General features: G+C 36.5%; 1 protein-coding gene across 4 annotated transcripts in view; it reads left to right on the top strand.

Annotated features, from left to right (window-relative positions):
• NAA16 (N-alpha-acetyltransferase 16, NatA auxiliary subunit) overlaps positions 1 to 17,450 on the top strand; it is a 75,269-nt gene extending 57,819 nt beyond the window's left edge. For 2 of the 4 annotated variants that reach the window (XM_075087675.1, XM_075087664.1), the window contains 11 exons: positions 5,458 to 5,530; positions 5,760 to 5,929; positions 6,301 to 6,453; positions 8,409 to 8,537; positions 9,113 to 9,326; positions 11,305 to 11,498; positions 12,239 to 12,347; positions 12,859 to 12,957; positions 13,541 to 13,684; positions 15,276 to 15,373; positions 15,648 to 17,450. In XM_075087675.1, coding sequence (XP_074943776.1) covers positions 5,458 to 5,530; positions 5,760 to 5,929; positions 6,301 to 6,453; positions 8,409 to 8,537; positions 9,113 to 9,326; positions 11,305 to 11,498; positions 12,239 to 12,347; positions 12,859 to 12,957; positions 13,541 to 13,684; positions 15,276 to 15,373; positions 15,648 to 15,848 — 1,584 coding nt within the window. In that variant the 3' untranslated portion in view covers positions 15,849 to 17,450. Of the gene's footprint in view, positions 1 to 5,457; positions 5,531 to 5,759; positions 5,930 to 6,300; positions 6,454 to 8,408; positions 8,538 to 9,112; positions 9,327 to 11,304; positions 11,499 to 12,238; positions 12,348 to 12,858; positions 12,958 to 13,540; positions 13,685 to 15,275; positions 15,374 to 15,647 lie in introns of those variants that run through there. The other 2 variants (XR_012659657.1, XR_012659660.1) reach the window with 2 other exon arrangements.
• The last annotated feature ends 1,234 nt before the right edge of the window (positions 17,451 to 18,684 follow it).

The following is an 18,684-nucleotide window of genomic DNA, read 5'->3' as shown; positions in this document are numbered from 1 at the left end:
TCCTCTATGGCTTTTGAATATAGAATGATCCTTCTATGTCATCCTTCTTTTACAGTTTAATTCAAGACTTCTGAGACAGATGAATCTGAATAGGTGAGATTCTTGTGAAATATCTTTTTTTTATATACTTCTCTTCTGTAATTACTGAGAAGTAAACACCCAGAAGTTTCTTAGAAGCCTCATTGGGTCACCTGCTGGAAGCTGAAGAGCTGTTGGCTAATTTTTGTCCTCTAGCCCTTTGTGGAAGGCTGTGAAAGGGATTAGCCAGTGTGTTCCCACATGGAAAAGTCTCCGGCTCTCTCATGGGTGTCTTAAACTTGTAGCATCCGTTGAATTCTGTTTGAAGAACATGGTACAACTTGAGACACTGAAATTTCAGAAGGTTACAGGTCCGATACTGAGGTGAGGTTGGACTATTTTCTGAGACAGCAGCATCCTCTTCTTAAAGACATCAGTTACTGTTTTGGAGTGGGTTGCAGTGCAGCTACTTGAAGAAAAAGTTGCTCTCATTAAAGTAACTGAATAATTAAAATTATTCAGAATGCAGTGCAGAACTCATAGCTAGTCTTTAAAAAGTTCCAGTTCTCTTTAAAAAAAGCCAACATGAGAATATTTAGCTTCTGGTATGTATGATTATTAGGCATTTCATAAGGAAACAGTCAAAGTGGTTTTCTAAAGTGTCAGTCTCCTACTGCGTGGTAATTCCCAGAAGTGATCCATTTGATGCGTTATGATGATGGGGCATTTTAGTGATTTAAATGTCACTCTGCACGTATTTGTGCCAAATAATGTGTGATCTTGTTCCTGTTTGTTGTCTTACTCTTCCCCACTGTTTTGTATCCTTTTCACTGCTGATGGTGTTGGAGGCAAGATAATGTACCCCTTGCGTATGTCTCAGTAGTGTAGATATGGATGAATTTTGTAACAGTTAAATCTTTTAAGAAAACCACATACCAGAGCATGTCTTTCTGGGATTTGTCCGAAGATTCTTCTGTACTAATGTATAACTAAAGCTTCTTACAACAACCATTGCATCTATATCTGCAGCTCAGTGGCAGATTTTCTTGTTTGGGCAGCTTTATAGATGCACCTTGAAACTTTATAGCTCAGTAGAAGTATTCAGACTTTCCCTTTTGGTTGTTTGCCTTTGAGTGCAGTTGATACTAAACATGTTCTCAGGAGTTTAAAAGGCAGGGACTCAAACCTGTGCCAAATGTTAATATATGGATTGGTTCTGAAACTGCCTACAGTAGCTTTTATTCTGTGTGTGCACTGGAAGTGCTGGTAGCTTCTTACTGATATACAATGGCAGCAACTTAAAACACTTAGATGTAGTGATTGTGACTGACAAATTAACAAGCTGAATATTTTTTTAAAAAAATTACTGTCACAGCTTTAGTCTGACCACTTTACAGTATTTCTATATGATTGGTATTGATAATTCAGTTCCTTTTCTTGCAGTTCTTTCATTGAAGAAGGAAATACAGTATTAGTTTTAAGGTTGTCATTGAAACAAAAGTCTATTAAAATATTTTTCCCAACTACAATAATAATAGGATATATGATCAATGTAGTAATACAACTCTCTGGTTCATTACTATGGAAGTTAGTGTTTTACTTGAAAGATTTGCATTCCTGCTTTGTGCTAGTAGGCTGTTGATTTAATCTTCCATTATGTACTCCACTGCACCTTTGTTATGTATGGTTCTGAAAAACCTTTCTATATTGCTTTTCTCTTTCCTTTTATTCCTTTGTCATTCCATTGAACTTATGTCCTACATGGAGTATGGTGGGGGGAATCAAACTTGGATTTAGGCTACTGTAGCCCTAACATTCCATTTTGGATCCCTATGTTGTTGTTACCTTTGATAGTCCTCTTTCTCTCTTTGTCTAAAAAAAAATTTCTGTGGCAGGAGTCGTGCTATATGGCGTAGCATGCAACACAGATTTCCATTTAATGACTGGCCCATAGGTGACACTGTAATAGCTACAAGTGATGATAAAACAATTTTAGGCATTAGCCGCTTACCTGGAAAACAATAACTTTCCATTAGGCTGTCCCTTACAAAAAAGAACACAGTATTTCTCAGTAAAATCAGATGAGTAAAAACTAATAGTCACAGGAAAAAGTAAATCAAAATTGGGCTTCAAGTGAACTGTGTTCCTCTTGGTTACAGTGTAAAAAGAAATCAAGATATGTATGCATGATATTTATTCCAGTCTCGGTTTGTATTTCTCATGCTTATTTTAAGGCATTTACTCAAAGTTTATGTATGAAACCATCCTTCCCAATGGAAATAAACTGCACGGGAATGGAAAAAGACCATCCTGGCCTTTGTGGAGTCTTTCCTTCAAGTAGTACAGAGTGTGAAAGATGCTTTCTTAGCTTTCAAGATTATTACACTTGGCAAGAATCCGTATTGGTTTGCGAGCAAATGCAATTTTAACCTTTACATAAGGTATAGGAAGGAAAACAAGCACTTTACTTGTCTGTGCTAACGGGGAAGGCTAAAGCCCATTTTCCCCTTCTTGGATTCATGCTTCTTAGCTCGTTGTTTTGTAATGAAACTGAAGTTGTAGGTAGTGACCTATGAAAAGGTTTGAGGTTTGAATTTGGATTATTTAAGTGGCTTCTGAAGCTGGTGGCCCCAATTCTGGAATTGGCACCATTCTTGTCATAACAAAGCCTGAGTTTCATTGACGACTTCAGTTATGCTTTTGTAATACTTCAAGATTTTTCAAATCCATGGCAAGGGAATAACTGAAACTTTTCTCCCCCTGGAATAATACCATTTGAAATTAGCTCATGGTCAGTATAATGGTATTTCCAGATACCTCAAGCTTGATCTTTAGAAACTGTAAAATGATCTTTAATAAGAATGCTGTAGCATTTAGAAATAGTAAAATATTGCCTTTAAGATGGCAGTGGTGAATCTAGAACACAGATAATAGGTGGTAGTAAATCCAAGAGAGATTTTACTACTAAATTTACAGTTAACATGGACACAGAAGTTAGGGTTCATATCTCCCCGAAGCAGCACATGAACCTGGAATTACATTCCACAATTACTAGCAGGAGATGGAAAAATTAAAAGGGAGGAAAAAGATTCTGAGTATTCATGAGAAACAAAGATACCGCCATTTTCACGAGGAATGTCTGCAATAACCTAACTACTTGATTCGCATTATATTTGTAGCTGTGCTTTCACTGAATACTTGTTTCCAAAGGTATTGTTCAAAGTAGCTTTTGGAATGTTCATTCCAGTGTAGTTTCTTGGACTGTAGAAGCCAAAACCACTGCAGAATTCTGAGTTTGGAAGAACTTAGCATTTTTTAAAAACATGGTACAGTTTGGTGTTCTCCATCACCTCAAGATCAGAGGATCTGATTTCACTGTTGCTGTAAGCTGATTGAAGACCCTCCTGCTAGGAAGAGAGGCTTTCTTACTGCTTCACTGCCCCAGGTCTGTCCACTGCCAGCTCTGCCTGATGTTGGAATTAGTAATTGGGCATCTGTATGCTGTGGTGGAGCAGGGAGTAATCGCTTGTAACCCTGGATACAGCCACTAGCACTGCCCCAAAGCAGGGACCAGGCACGTGTGGCTCAGAGATCGTGGTAGCATGGCCTTTGTCCAGCCATGAGGCCATACTCTGAGTGTGCAGTAGTGGAAAAAAATTACATGTAGAGTTTGGTGGTGGTGGAGTGTGTTTATTAAAGAAATAAAGGAGTCTTTCTCCCTTTACACACAGCTCACTTGTATTCTAGCAAAACTAGCTGGTCTCAGAGGAGTTTGCGTTTACTAACAGCCAGATAAGTATAACTTTGGGAATACTTTGAAGTTGCAGTGAAAAGCAGCAAGGAAATAACACTTACTCTGTTGCACATATACACTGCAATCCTGCTACCTGAAGCAGATGCTTGTTTCTGCATTTAAACTCATCTTAGAGAAGAGAATCTTCAAAGATTTTTCTGAGGTGGTTGAAGGTTTCTTTTAGTGAATAGATGTCAGAGGCCAGAGAATGGCTTAATGCATTTGTTTACCCATTTACTTGTGACTTCTTTACATTCCTTTACCACTTCATAGTTATTTGAAGTCTAGTAACATTTTATTATAGTTGAGATTTTCCTACCAGAAACAATTTCTTATGAGATTTGCCCAGAGCTTTCCAGAATGTGTGTGTGTTTATACATTTTATTATACTTGTGAGACATTTACACTGGCTCTGTATGACTTGGGTGTGTCACCTTCTTTGCTCTCTTTGAAACATAATGTTTGGCATTTCTTGCCTATTGTGCTGAATTAGGTTAAAGTAGTAGCCTTCAAATTGTATACCTTGATCTTCTAGAACAAGGTTTATTCCCTTCCCTTCCTCTCAAACTGTATCTTGAAGTGGATGTGTGCTGTGTCAAATCCTGCTTTTTTTTAATTTTGCTGTCTCTCCACGGTATTTTATTTTACTCTTGCAACCAACTTTTTAAAATGTAGGATCATTTTACTTTTAACCATTGGGGTTTTAGGTTTTTGCCATCTATAGTTTTTCACCTGATAGGTGAATGCAGCCATTATCCTGCTATGCCTACAGTCAGATCTTATTTTTTTTAATACCCTTCTGTGTTTTGGGTATATACACATAGATCATACTTATTTATTTCTTTAGTATTATTCTTGTTTCCTTGAGAGGCTAGGTATGGCAGGCACATTTAGAATGTAGCTACAAAACAGGTTGAGCATATCCTAAAATGCTCAGAAACCCTATGTGGCACTTGTAAGCCATGGACCTGGTATTGGAATAGTTCATTGTCAGAAAATGCACAGATACGAACATTTGTATGTATTGTAAATGTCAAACGTGCATAGTGTTTGTTCAAAACTGTATGGGTGAATTTTGACCAACAATATTGTTGACAGGGTCTGATTTCAGAAAATATTAGCCTTACATCCAATCAGTATGTAGATTTGTATGTCAAAAAATGTAGCCTGTATTCTAGGCAACAATACCTTTTTAACAGAAAAAAAAAAAATTTAATAGTACATATCAGCCTACTGAAAATCCACAGAAGTCTCTCCTATATCTTCATTGTTATGGGAAGTTCATGCAGTCTTTTCCGAAGTACCTTCCTTCAGTTGGCTCAGTTTGGACACTTAAAATGAATAGCATAAATAAACAAAAATTCCAGAATACAACTTGAGGATACTAATTAAATGTACTTTATTACTTTCTACCATAAGCTGCCAAAGATTATACCTGTTTCTCTGCTGTATCACCAGTTAAAATGGATGATCAAAGGTAGCTTGTGAAAGGTGAAGTAAACTATATGAGAATACATCTACTTTTTTCCAAATTAAGTAATTATTTTAGCATAGTTTCCCTAATTTTGCCCAAGTATTTTTTCATATGTGTTAATTTATGTAAACATGATAGTAAAGCATAATTTAAGTTGGTAATTTTTATGCAGGTTTCTACAATCCAAGAACTTGTTACTGGTTATGAAGCCTCTTTGAAAACTTGTGACCTTTTTAGTACATGTGGTAAGTTTCTATGGTCTTATATAAATTACACCATAATTACTGTTTATGGCAGATATCAAGAACTGTTGAAGTGCTGATACTTTTTGCAAGAAAAAAATTGTAATACCTTCTAGTAAATGAATGCATTAAAGGAAATATTTGCTGAATTTGCCAAGCTTTGGTTCTGTGTGTTTTTCAAATGCAGTCTTCAGCTGTACTGGTTACTATAACTTTTTCCATTTTGTTGCAGAAAACGGAGAGAAAGAGCCCCCGACGACACTGCTTTGGGTTCGATATTTCCTGGCACAGCACTTTGACAAACTTGGCCAGTGTTCTTTGGCCTTGGATTACATTAATGCTGCAATTGCAAGCACTCCAACATTAATAGAACTATTCTATTTAAAAGCAAAAATTTATAAGGTAAAAAGTCAATTTAGACATGTACCTAGTTTATTTTAAAAAAAAAAAAAAAAAAAAAACAAAACACAACCCCAAACAACCCATTAAACTGTTGTGAATATGTGGATAGGTTTTTAGTTAGCAATGGTTATAGGCATCGGTTTCTTTTGGGGAACTGTTTTGTCAGGAAGAAAATGAAAGCCTTTCATTTAGGTTTTGCAAAGCAAGTCACAACTAACACCAAATTGTCTTTCACAAAAAATCTGGGGGCAGGGAGGAGTAAATGATAATACTGCCTTTTGTTACTTCTGAGGGAGAAATACCAGTAACCGTAGATTTCAGGAGTTGCCTCATAGCAGGCTTATACCAAAACTTTAATTTCTCCCTAACAGCATGTAGGTAACCTCAAGGAAGCTGCCAAATGGATGGATGAAGCACAGTCTTTGGATACTGCAGACAGGTTTATCAATTCTAAATGTGCTAAATACATGCTGCGAGCAAATATGGTGAAGGATGCAGAGGAAATGTGCTCTAAATTTACAAGGGTAAGTATATTGCTTTAATGAAGAGAGAGGCTTTGTTTGTCTCTGGCAGTTTATTTTTCACTCCTGCAACTTTTGACCAAAACAAACAAACATAAAATCTTATTGGTGTACATTTTTAAGGTAATGCTTTTAGGCTTAGTGGTAAATAACTCTATAGGATCATAGAATAGTTTGGGTTGGAAGGGACCTCAAAGATCATCTAGTTCCAACCCCCTGCTATGGGCAGGGGCACCTTGCACTAGACCAGGTTGCTCAAAGCATCATCCAGCCTGGCTTTGAACACCTCCAGGGGTGGGGCATCCACAACTTCTCTGGGCAACCTGTACCAGTGTCTCACCGCCATCACAGTAAAGACTTTCTTCCTTATGTCCAACCTAAACCTACCCTGTTTCAGTTTAAAACTGTTACCCCTTGCCCTATCAGTACAGGCCCTGGTGAAAAGTCTTTCTCTGTTTTTTTTATAATCCCCTTTAAATATTGAAAGGCTGCAGTGATGTTTCTCTGGAGCCTTCTCTTCTCCAGGCTGAACAACCCCAACCCTGTCAGCCTTTCTTCACAAGAGAGGTGTTGCATCCCTGTGTCTTCATGGCCCTCCTCTGGACCTACTCTAATAGGCCCATGTTCCTCTTGTGAGGGGGCCCCCAGAGCTGGTTGCAGCACTCCAACTGTGTAGACCCAGTAAATACTGGAAAAAAGCGGTTGTTCAAAGGTAGCTGTTCAGAAGTATTTCCTATTGCTGTACTTCTAAGTACCTCTCTGGAAGTGCATCTGACGGATACCTTGTTTGCAAAACTTTCTGTTTCCCTGTAATACCATCTGTGCTAACTGCACAGGAATGTGCACTCTGTTCATTATGATTTAGCATTAACACAAATTAATTTAGACTTGAACATTTCATTTAAGCTAGTACAACAGACAATTTTGTTAAAGCAAATCCTATCCTTAAAAGATGAGGTAAGCACTTTAAAGTATTTTTGACATTGAGCAAAACTTAGATTCATGAAGATTGGATTTCCATATTATTTATGTAACTAAATACGAAGACAGCTACTTGGTGGGGTTTCCTGGAGCACATAAATTAGTTAGGGTCCTTAATTCTTCTTAATTTTAGGTATGAGAACACTTGAAAGTGAATTCATGCTTTCTAGATATTTCTAGGAATGATTGAAAATTTCATAACTGAAATGTGTCATGTATGCCTGTCAGCAGCTTTAGAGCAAGAAATACAGAACTCTAGCATAGGTACCTGTGGTAAGATAGAATAAATCTGATCCAAAATAATTAAATGTTGTGAGTTGAACTGGATTTTTTCTAGTATAAAGACTGGGAAAATTTGGTGGGTAGTATTTGTGATATGTGGAACATGCTTCCAGTTTGTTTATTCTTAATCTAGAGCATTGAAACCATAAAAAGTAAATCCTAGGATTTTTTTCTTGTAGAAGCATGAAGTATAAATCTAACTTAATTTATTCATTTATTTAGACTAACAATTTCTAAGAAACTTATTATTCATACTAGATGATAAAGCAGTAAAGAGATTGGTGGATTTTTAGACCAGTAGATGCCACTTATGGGGGGGGTGAATTGAAAATTATTTGCTGAATTAAAGATATCTTCTAAAAAAGTATTGTCCTCTCCCCCCAGATATTAAAAGTGAGACTGCATACAAGCATCCGTTAATCTTAAAGATCTGTTGAGAGACTAACCTTGTTCAGATAATTTTTTTAAAAATAAAATCTACTCCTTTTTATTTGGGAAGCATAGACCACATACACATACACACATATATACTACTAGTGTTATTTTCAGTTGCTGGGTGGATATATCCATTTTCTATTGTATTCCAAGTAGTTGAAGGATTCATTGTTTCCTACTAATGTCCTGTAACTAGCCATAGTTGAAAGAAGCAGCTGGTAAATTGTAATAGCAAAAAGTGATAATGACACTTATTTCAGGAAGGAACTTCTGCTATGGAAAACCTAAACGAGATGCAGTGTATGTGGTTCCAGACTGAATGTGCTGCAGCTTATCAAAGGCTAGGGAAGTATGGTGATGCCTTGAAAAAATGCCACGAAGTAGAAAGAGTAAGTAGGTGCAAACACCATCAATTTCTTTCCCAGTATTTCTCCCACACTAATGAAGATATTTGCTGATGTAATCAGAATTATTATCTCTGCATATAAAGTTTCAAGTATAATGATTTTTAGAAACAGGTTAATACTTGATGATTTTTTGTAATAGATAAGATGTCAACCCTAGCTATTATGTGAAAAAAGATTCTTTTAAGTAAAAAGGATTCAATATAAAATACCACATCTCCTATCTATACAACTATTTGTACATTAACTTTATGCTGTCTTTTGCCAATTGTTTTTTTTAATGAGAACAATCACATTTCGTTTGGCTTTTAAATAGTGCCTAAGTCTTTGAACAATCACATGATAGTTTTTGTGAACAAAATGAGACTTTTCCGGTTGGGTGTTTTCCCTACTGACAGGTTCTCTTGGACAGCCAGTATTATAAGGATATTTCTATGCCTGTTAAAAATCGCCTGTAAAGAATATCAGTTGTAACTTTATTCACCTCCATCTAGTTAAAAAAATAGACTAAGCAAGGGAAGTACATAAGTTGTGTGGTTTTTTTCCTTTTTTTCTTGAAGCATTTTTTTGAGATAACGGATGATCAATTTGACTTCCACACATACTGCATGAGAAAGATGACTCTCCGTGCCTATGTAGACCTTCTGAGATTAGAAGATGTGCTCAGGAAACATGCCTTCTACTTCAAGGCTGCTCGATCAGCAATTGAAATCTACTTGAAGCTGCATGATAATCCTCTAACCAATGAAAGCAAAGAACAAGAAGTGAATTCAGGTATCTGGACCATAGTGGAGGCTCATATGTTTGACACATGTAAAAGCTTATTAAGCAAGTTATGTGCAATAGAATAAATGAGTTGTAACATAAGTTTTTCCTCTTCTGTCACAATTTGATAACTGGAAAGACATCATAGATAACATGCTACAGCTTTCTTCCTCTCTGTTCTCCTCTCATCAGACTGTAAAACTAGTATATGAATGAATCTAGCTATAGTTGGAGTACTTGGGGAGGAGCGGCATTTCAGAGTATTAAGAGGAAAAATCAAACTTAGTTCAGCCATTTATCCATTAAACAAAAGATAAATGTCATTAACAGATGAATTATGAAAACATTGATAGATTTTGTGGGACAGCAGTTTGAGTTGTAAGAATTTAAATCTTGTGTTTAATTTATTACATAATAATAGTAGTTAACACTGCATTTATATTTCACCATTTTTCACTTAACTTCAGGACCAAAGAATACACGGATAAGCGTTATTAGCAAATTTAATACATTTAGGAAATAATTTAAAGTTAGTGTTAAATGGAAAGCCGACTTTCTTAGGAAGCCGGTGGGGTGTGGTTTGGAAACCTGAGGATTCAATGACAAATGAGTTATGAAGCTTTTTCCTTTAAGATAAATAGTTGTTTCTCCTTTTGTGGAATCGCAACTTCTGTCAGCACTGCAGTAGCTGTTGGCAATACAATCTTCCCCCTCATTCAGAGGGGAATAAGTTCTTCTGTATCTGCCTATGTATAATGAAGTACATGTACAAAGAGGCGCATTTCACACAGTGCAACTTGAATATTTTTCTCTCCAATTTTAATTTGTTTCTGTATATAAGATTGGTGTGTGGCAGAGGGTCTTGATAGCAATACATCACAGAAACTAAGGTGAGGAGTCATCTTTAAGAAGTCATGTTAGTTCATTTGCCTGCTGTGCATTTGGATTCAGTAGGCTCTTCCACAGGGGAAGACAGCACTGTATGAATGGGGGAAAAGCACTTGCTTCTCCTTGCTTCCCTATCTCAGGATGGTGGCTGGCCCCAGCGGGACGATCGTGGTGCCAAAGCAACAAAAAAAGTGTCAGTCCCTCCGTAGCCCATTCCTGTTCCTTGCCACATTATTAGCACAAATACAGTTCTCAGTGAAATACCACAGTAAACAGAGTGGAAACTATGGTATTATTTTGGCTGAACTGGTCAGGTCAGTGGGACAGCAGGGAAGGAAAGAGAGGTAAATGGCAAGGCTTGAAGTCTCCTCACTTCCATGTGAACCTGTAGGAAACAGTGTGTTCTGCTTTTCCTGCAACTGTTAAATGTCCTGGCCTCATCTAAACACTGGTCCAATCTAAAAGTCTGTACGCCGCAAGCAGCCTGAAGATTTGTGGAACAGTCACGTACCACAATATTTTACCTCTCCTCATTCCAAATAATATCAGTTTTTGCTTGCATCTGTTTAGCTATACCATGGCATTTGCAGAAAATCACTGCAATTATCATGGCTGCATACTGTTCAGAAATTTTAATGAAAGATAACAAGCTTGTTTCAAGATGGAGTGTAAATCGTCTGGATGTTTCTAGTTAGCATTAGAAGGAAGCTGAGCCACGGTCAATGTGGGAGCTTAGTATAACCCTTGAAAACCATTGTCCATTTTCTGAGGTGAAACCTGTCACAGATGCAACAACTTTATGTAGTTAACCTGCCAAATAGTTGAGGTTTCTATAACAACTATGTAAGAGAAAATATGCAAGATCAAGTGTTTTGTTATGCTCTAAATAGTAATCCAGTAGTAATGTTGGACTATATAGTCATGATAGTCTGGTAAGTGCTGATATTTATGGAAATTGCTGTAGAAGTATGCCATTTTGATATGGGGAAGGAGCTTAGTGGCAAGTCTGAGTGTTGAGAGAAACAAGTTTTTTATTAAACACTGTTTAATAACACTATTAAACACAATTGAATTACCTGTTTGCTATCTTAATCTGTAGAAAATCTGTCAGCCAAAGAATTGAAGAAAATGCTTAGCAAGCAAAGAAGAGCGCAGAAGAAAGCAAAACTCGAAGAGGAAAGAAAACATGCAGAAAGAGAACGACAACAAAAGAATCAAAAGAAAAAGCGAGATGAAGAGGAGGAGGAAATTAGTGGACCTAGGGAAGAGCTAGTTCCTGAAAAACTGGAAAGGGTTAGCATGGTCTTTCATGTTAAATTCATGTGATTATCATAAAAAGCCTATAATATGGGATTACCATCAAGTTCTCCTGAAAGAATCCAGGGGGTTTTATAAAATCACTTTTGCATACAAAGATACCTTTTCGTAGCCTATCTCTATTTACACTAAAGAAAAGTAATACGTTTTCCTCTACCAAATCAAAGTTCTAGATTCATTATATTGTTACTTTCTTTAAATTCTGGGGCGTTTTGAGACGTTAGGCCATCCTTCATTAAAATAGGTACTGAAACAAAAAGGTGCTTCTTGCCGGAACAACTCTGGCTTTCATACAGTGCATAGAGGAAAAAACAGAATAGTTTGAATTTTTTGCAGTTCACAAAACGTGAAGAGATGAGCCAGCATTTCTCTAAGCACAAAGAACTATCTCCTTTATCACGGTAACTTCAGAAGTTTATCTAAAGTGGTCGTATTTAGTTTTCCTAAATGCTGAATTACAACACTGAGTACGTGACATAAGCAGTGCCAGAGTTAGCCATGATGATGTCTTTGTCAACTTGAAATCATGAGTAAACACTTTTAAATCTCGCTGTTCAAATAAAAATGTTGCGGTTCAGTTTAATTCAGAAAGCTAGCTATAGTTTTTCTTGGCCCTGTGATTATTTAAATGATCTGAATAACAGAAACTATCCTTGGTGTTTCTTTTTTGACATTTATTTTAAGCTTTAAATGTCACTGTGTTTTTATTGAAACAGGTAGAAAATCCATTAGAAGAAGCCATTAAGTTCCTTATACCACTTAAGAATCTTATTGGAGATGACATAGAAACACACTTACTAGCATTTGAAATATACTTTAGAAAAGGTAAAGTACTGCGTAATTGTTTTTTGCTCTACACGGTTTTAACCCTTCGCTGCAGCCTGTGTTATCTGAGCATAGACTGAAATGGTCTGGAGCAGATATTTACTTGACTGAAGCTGGGGCTTGCATTGTAGCCAGTAATAATAGGGAAAATAGCATTTTTGTCTAGCCAGCCTTAAAATAAACAGAAAAACCCTGAGAGCAAACTAAGTTGTAGTATGTACTAATAAATGCTGCAGAAAGATACTTGCAGTATGATCTTTAATTATCTAGGGGAAAACAAAGCCAAACAAATAGTAGCACCTATGCAGTGTTGCCAGAGTTTGAGCGGCAGGCATTTCTATTTTATTAAGCAATTTGGATGGGAAAAATAAATCTCCTTTCTAATTTGGTGTAGGCACTGATGTTTCTAATGTTTGTACTAGATTTACGAAAGAAAACAGTAGTTGGTATTAAGAGAAAAAGTTCTGTATTCTTAATCTTGGTATGTTTTTGTTTTTTCTCCTTCCCACAGGAAAGTTTCTGTTAATGTTACAGTCTGTCAAAAGAGCTTTTGCTATCAACAGTAATAACCCATGGCTACATGAGTGCTTGATTAAATTCTCTAAAGCTGGTATGTGTGTAGGAAGAACGTATGTATAATGATACAGGAAGTTATATTGTACAAGGATATAACTACAGATTTTCATAATGTATAAATACTCTTGAAACACAAACTGATACGAAGAAAAATAAAAGTAAATGGTTTGTTTTCGGTGGTAAAACCCAAGAAAACCCAGGCTGTGCTAGCAGGGTACTGTGTAGGTATTATATTATACTCCTTCCCACACTAATCCACCAGGTGGACCCATAAATCATTTTGGTTAGATGTCAGAGGAGTAGGTGTTCCAAAGAGCCTTGAGATTATTAAGTTTTAAGAAAATAAGTGGTAGATATGGGAGACAGATTCTGACTGAAGCAAAGTATGCATTGTGAACTTGCAATGGAAGTTTACTTGACAGGGTGCTTTCATGAATGTTTCATCTATAAATGTACCAGTAATGATTCTGTTGACCTGTTATGAACTGAAATTTCTGCTTCTGTGCCCAAATACTGCTAAAATTCCCATTTTTAGAGATGTTTATGGTTTCACACTCTTTTCTACAGTTGTCTAAATGTTTGTTTTGCTTCTCTCCCTCTTACTTTCCCCCTTCTAGTGTCTGACCATAGTAACCTCCCAGAGATTGTGAGCAAGGTCCTAACTCAAGAAATGCAGAAAATCTTTGTTAATAAAAACTTGGAAAGTTTTAATGAAGAATTTCTCAAACACAATGCTACCTCCATTCAGCACCAACTGTCAGGTTTGTTTAACTTATTAATGCTTTGGAAAAGGAAATTAATTAAGATCCAGAATCTTTGTCTGCAGTCCTTAATTCATATCAATTCCAAGGAGCTAAAAATTCACATGTTTACGTAGGGGTTTTCCCGCCTGCTTTAACCACGTTAAAAAAACCAAAACACCCTCATTCACTTTTTTATTAGATGCATAAGGAACCTGCTTCTTGCCTCCAAAAAGTGTGATCAAAGCACCGCAGATATTCAAGCATGGAAGCACTGTCATCTTTCCTGTTGTAGCTTCTAGTTCTGAAATGATAAGAGAACAAGGAAATGCACTGCTGCTAATACATAGTATATTTTGGTTTATATTTTTCTTATCAGCTGGAATGTCTTTGTTCCTTTTCATGGCTTTGTAATGTAGCAACAGCATCAACAAAAATACCATGACACACTTGTTACGCTACTTCTGCTTTTCTGCTTCATGGTCAACAATGAAAATGTTGAAATATGACACTCTTATACTGTTTGTGTAGAAAAGCTATAAGTAGCTGCTGGAACGGAACTGAAATTTGTCATGTCTGCTGAGTACAAAAAGTTTTGGAATAAATTAATAAGTTTTTGACAATGATGACTCAAACCCAAATATATTCAATTTAATTTATTTTCTGAAACTTCTGGATACAAAAAGCAGTAAGAACTAGGATACTTTCTTTATTTAGGAAAACAGATTAAATAACTGGGGAAAATAGTTGAGCAAGAGGAGACAATACACTCAGAATGTGAGTAACACTTTCAGTAAAATTATTTCTTAGGCTTTTTGTTCTTTGTAGTAGATGACACACGAGGTAGGGAGGTGTGTCTGGACTTTGTATTTGGGAAAAGTATATGAAATGCCTACATGTTCATTAAGATTTTAAATTAAGGCAGCTACGATATGAGGAGCAACACAGTATTTTGCAGAGATGCCCAGTCCAGTTTTGGTCAACTGTGGTCTAGGAGGCTGCATAGCTGCATTAACACAACGTCGTCCTTCTCACCAGTGTAGTCTGGTCCAGGCAAAGCACCAAACTTGCATTACGCTTGCCTTGTACCTCGGCTGTTTCAGTCAGCTCCAGGTTAGTAGCCCAACTTGGCCGTATGTTCTGCCATACGGACACACATTGGTCTGAATTTCTTTTGGACTGTGTCCCACAACTGTTTAGTGACTGTATTGTTCACTTACCTCCAGTACTTCTCAAAAGAATTCTGAGTATCTCTGAGAAAATGTCTTTTACTCATTTCTATGTTTGTAGGATGGGTTTCATTTAGCCTGCTGATTTGAAGAGCTTAGTCATCAATGTACGCTTCTTGACTGACAGCTCTTCAGTAGAGTGAAGCATTTCACTTTTGCAGAAGCAGATCTGTGTTACTCAATCCTTATGCTTCTAATAAATTCCAAAGTAGGTTTAGTTGTTCTAGTGGTAAGTTAAAAATAAGGGAGGAAAATACGGTTTATTAAAACTTGTAAGAAGTCGTATTTCACATTGATAAGTTTTCAGATTCTGTATGTCTGTATATGCGGTACTGCATTTAGGAACAGTGTTACCTAAATGTTGCGTTCTTTCTTCTGATAAGGTGCAAAGATGATGTATTTCCTGGACAAATCAAGACAAGAAAAAGCAATTGCGGTTGCTACTAGGTTGGATAAAAACATGAGAGACAAAAATGTGAAGGTAAAAGATGCAGTATTTAAAGCCAAAAAATGTGTGTGTGATCTTAAATAACGTATACTTAACCGCAGGATAATGTATATGCTTCATAGATCATGATAAATTAATATTAATTTGAAACAAGATTTCAAATTTTTTCTTCTAAGTTACTATAAGAAACCTGAATGCTAACAGAGAACCTGCGTTTGCTCACATTAGTATTGTTTAACCGTACATCTGTTTTAGTAATAAACCAATGGTAAATCACATTTATTAACTGTTACTTTTGTTTCTTTAGACATTAACAAAGGTTTTTGAGGCGCTGCTTGATGGCAGTTTTGGAAGCTGCCACACTCAATGTGAAGAATATCAAGCAGCATGTCATAAACTGTTTCCTTTTACGTCTGCCTTTATGCCTGCCACAAACGAGGACGATAGCAGCATTGCATCTGTGAATCATACAGCCATTAACCATGATTTGCTGTCTAATGAAATCTGAGGTAGTGTGTGTGAGCCCCTCTGTGTGTGTGTGTGTATACCTACATGCACACATGTATAAGAAACTCTGACACTCATTACATGCTGGCTGGATACAGATCAGGGTTACTTTTCCAGGTTGTATTTTAATATCTTTAACAGGTATAAAACAAAATATTTGGATAGTTAAATGAAATGGAGTATGCTTAGTTTTTCTTTTTCCTCCCAACAAAAACTGCCAATATTTATGTAAACATTATCCTTAATCAGCATTTTTCATGTTTATACTTGTACAGTTTTAAGTCTTTTAATAATCCATCAGCCCTCCCTCACAAAAAATACGGACGTTGAAGACTGCTTTCACATAAGTGTTGTTACATATACAGATAAATGTGATCATATCCTGTTAATAAATTACCATTTGAGCGTTTTTAGCAGATTAAGACTGAAGTGCTGCTTGAATTGCCCTTTTTGTCTTTTACGGTTCTTTAGGGTTTTTTCTGGGTTTGTTTTTTTATTTTATTTTTATCTTTGGTCTGTTTTGGTTTCTTTTGAAGCACAGTGACAATGAAAGCATTGGGGGTTTGCATGTTTTTATCAGGTGTGTGTCTTATAAGGAACCAGTGTTGATGGATAGGAAGATTAGGTTTGTGTTTAAAAAAAAATGTAAAAAAACCCAACCCCAAACCACCTAAGGCTTTATAAAAACTATTCTATCTACCTTGTGTTCCACAGCTGTTGTTTCCTTAAGTTTATGGTCAGTTTAACATAATTAAGTTTGAGTATTCTGAAGCAATTAGCTGTGAAAACAATGAATTTGATACTGTTTTGTCCTTTGTTCTATCTTCTTCATTTTCTTCCTTCTGGTTTCTCGCCATCTGTTCACCTATTGATACTTAAGTTGAAGAAGCTGCTCCAATTTTGGGCAAATGCAGAAGGTACAATACTGGGGAATACAGTTCTTCTCTAAATCATAAAGATTCACTGCTAAGTTTACTGTATTATCTCCATTAAAAGTCTTAGTTGTCCACTTACGGCCAATACTCCAGTACTTCTCATGCCTAAAGACTATTGCTTTAGGTGCTGCAAAGCAAATAGTATGTGTGAGAAATATGTTTTACATTTAAAACTGTTTAAGGGAGCACAAAGGGGCTGACTGCAAATCATAATGAACTTTTTTCTTTCTTTGTTTTCTGGTGCATTAACTATTAAATATACAACACATCAAAATGGAAGTCTGAATCTAATATACCTATTTAAAGCATAGTATTGCTGGACAAAATGGCTACATATGACAGCTTTACATTCTATAAGAACTGCTATCAAAACGTAACTATACTGTGGCTTGTACAGAAAATCCGTTTTCTGGAAACTGTAATGGAATCATCCGATCATGGTTTGTTTTTATTTCACTGCAATGTAAATAACTTCAGTAATATTAACTAGCCCCTCAAAGGCAAATATAAGTTCATGAAGAGGGGATTTTATTAAGACAAATAAACTGTTCTAATTAAAATTCTCCTTTGTGTGTCATCTGTTTAGATTCAAAATTGTTGAATGGAAAACTCACTGTAAAATATTGCCAACATATGTTATGCTGTAATAAATTATTTTGTACACACTTGCCTTTGGTTTGGAGTTTTTGCTTATTTATGGACATCAGACTTCAGCCCATCACATTCGTTAGGTTTTTTCCCTTCAGTTGCAATATTCAGCTGTTTAATGTGATCTCTGTAAGTAATTAAAAAACCTCACTGTTTAGCACACAGATATATGTAACTCTATATAGTAACATACTGCCCTGAGAAATATGGCAAGCTGGTTTTGTCTTACGTATTTACCATGTGCCATTTGCTGTGGAACAACTTGCTCAAAGATGTCTCGAGCAGGGAGTGGTAGTTGCCCGAAATGGGATTGTTTTGGCTCAGCAGTACCCTAAGAGCACTTTTCAGCCCGTGTAAGGTGATGACACGAAGTGGCGCAGTGGTATTCAGCCTACGATAGGTAAGACTGTTAATCCAGTCCTCTGGTATCTGTTCAACTTGACACTTTAAATCAGACCTGAGCAAAAAATAACTGGGGTAGCTCTTCAGCAGTTTATGCCTTGAGAAAGTAGATTAATAGTTTTGATTTCTAGGCTAAGAATTGTAGGAACTCTTGAATTCTGAAAGTATAAAAATTGGGTCATCTGTCACCTGGTGTGTGGTTTGGTTTTCTCTTAGAACTGCTGGAGGCATAAGCTGCTGAGTTTTCTTCAGGGCTGTCATCACAGGTGTGAACTGCCTGGGACAATAGATGCTTGGCAATCCTGTAGACCATTGCAAAGAGTGAGTAGGGTAGTGGGGAAGGATGACAAAAATAATGGAGGGGAATAGATGTCAAGGAAAGGTGTTTTTCTTTATTCAGAAAAGATTTGGTGTCTTCATTAACTTGAATTAGAAAAGGCATCAAACTAATAGGCCTGTTGAGTTATTCTCATTGTAGGGGATAAGCCTGTTCCAACAGCCCAGCCCCTAATGGAAAAACCCAGTAGCTGATACTTTTATGGATAACAAAAGTTTAGTCCAGAATTAGCAACTATGGTGGAAGCCACCGTTTCTCATGTCTGTTCAACGCTAACATCTCCAGACTTCCCAAGTAATGAATCCCTCAGCTAGGAAGAGGTCAAGCTCTAAGTGTGACACACAAGATTAAAGTATAATTATGTTGTTGTAGCTGAATGCACTTGCCACTTAGAGCCAACAGCATCACTGTATGTACTTCTGGCATTTGTTTTTTCATGTCTTAAACTGCAGGTGTTAACGAAACGTGGTCAGTTCATGGATTTTCCACTGGAGGGAAGCCTTGCATCTGGAATA

Source organism: Phalacrocorax aristotelis, chromosome 1, assembly GCF_949628215.1.
Source record: "Phalacrocorax aristotelis chromosome 1, bGulAri2.1, whole genome shotgun sequence".
NCBI lineage: Eukaryota > Metazoa > Chordata > Aves > Suliformes > Phalacrocoracidae > Phalacrocorax > Phalacrocorax aristotelis.
This window is presented reverse-complemented; position numbering and strand designations above follow the sequence as displayed.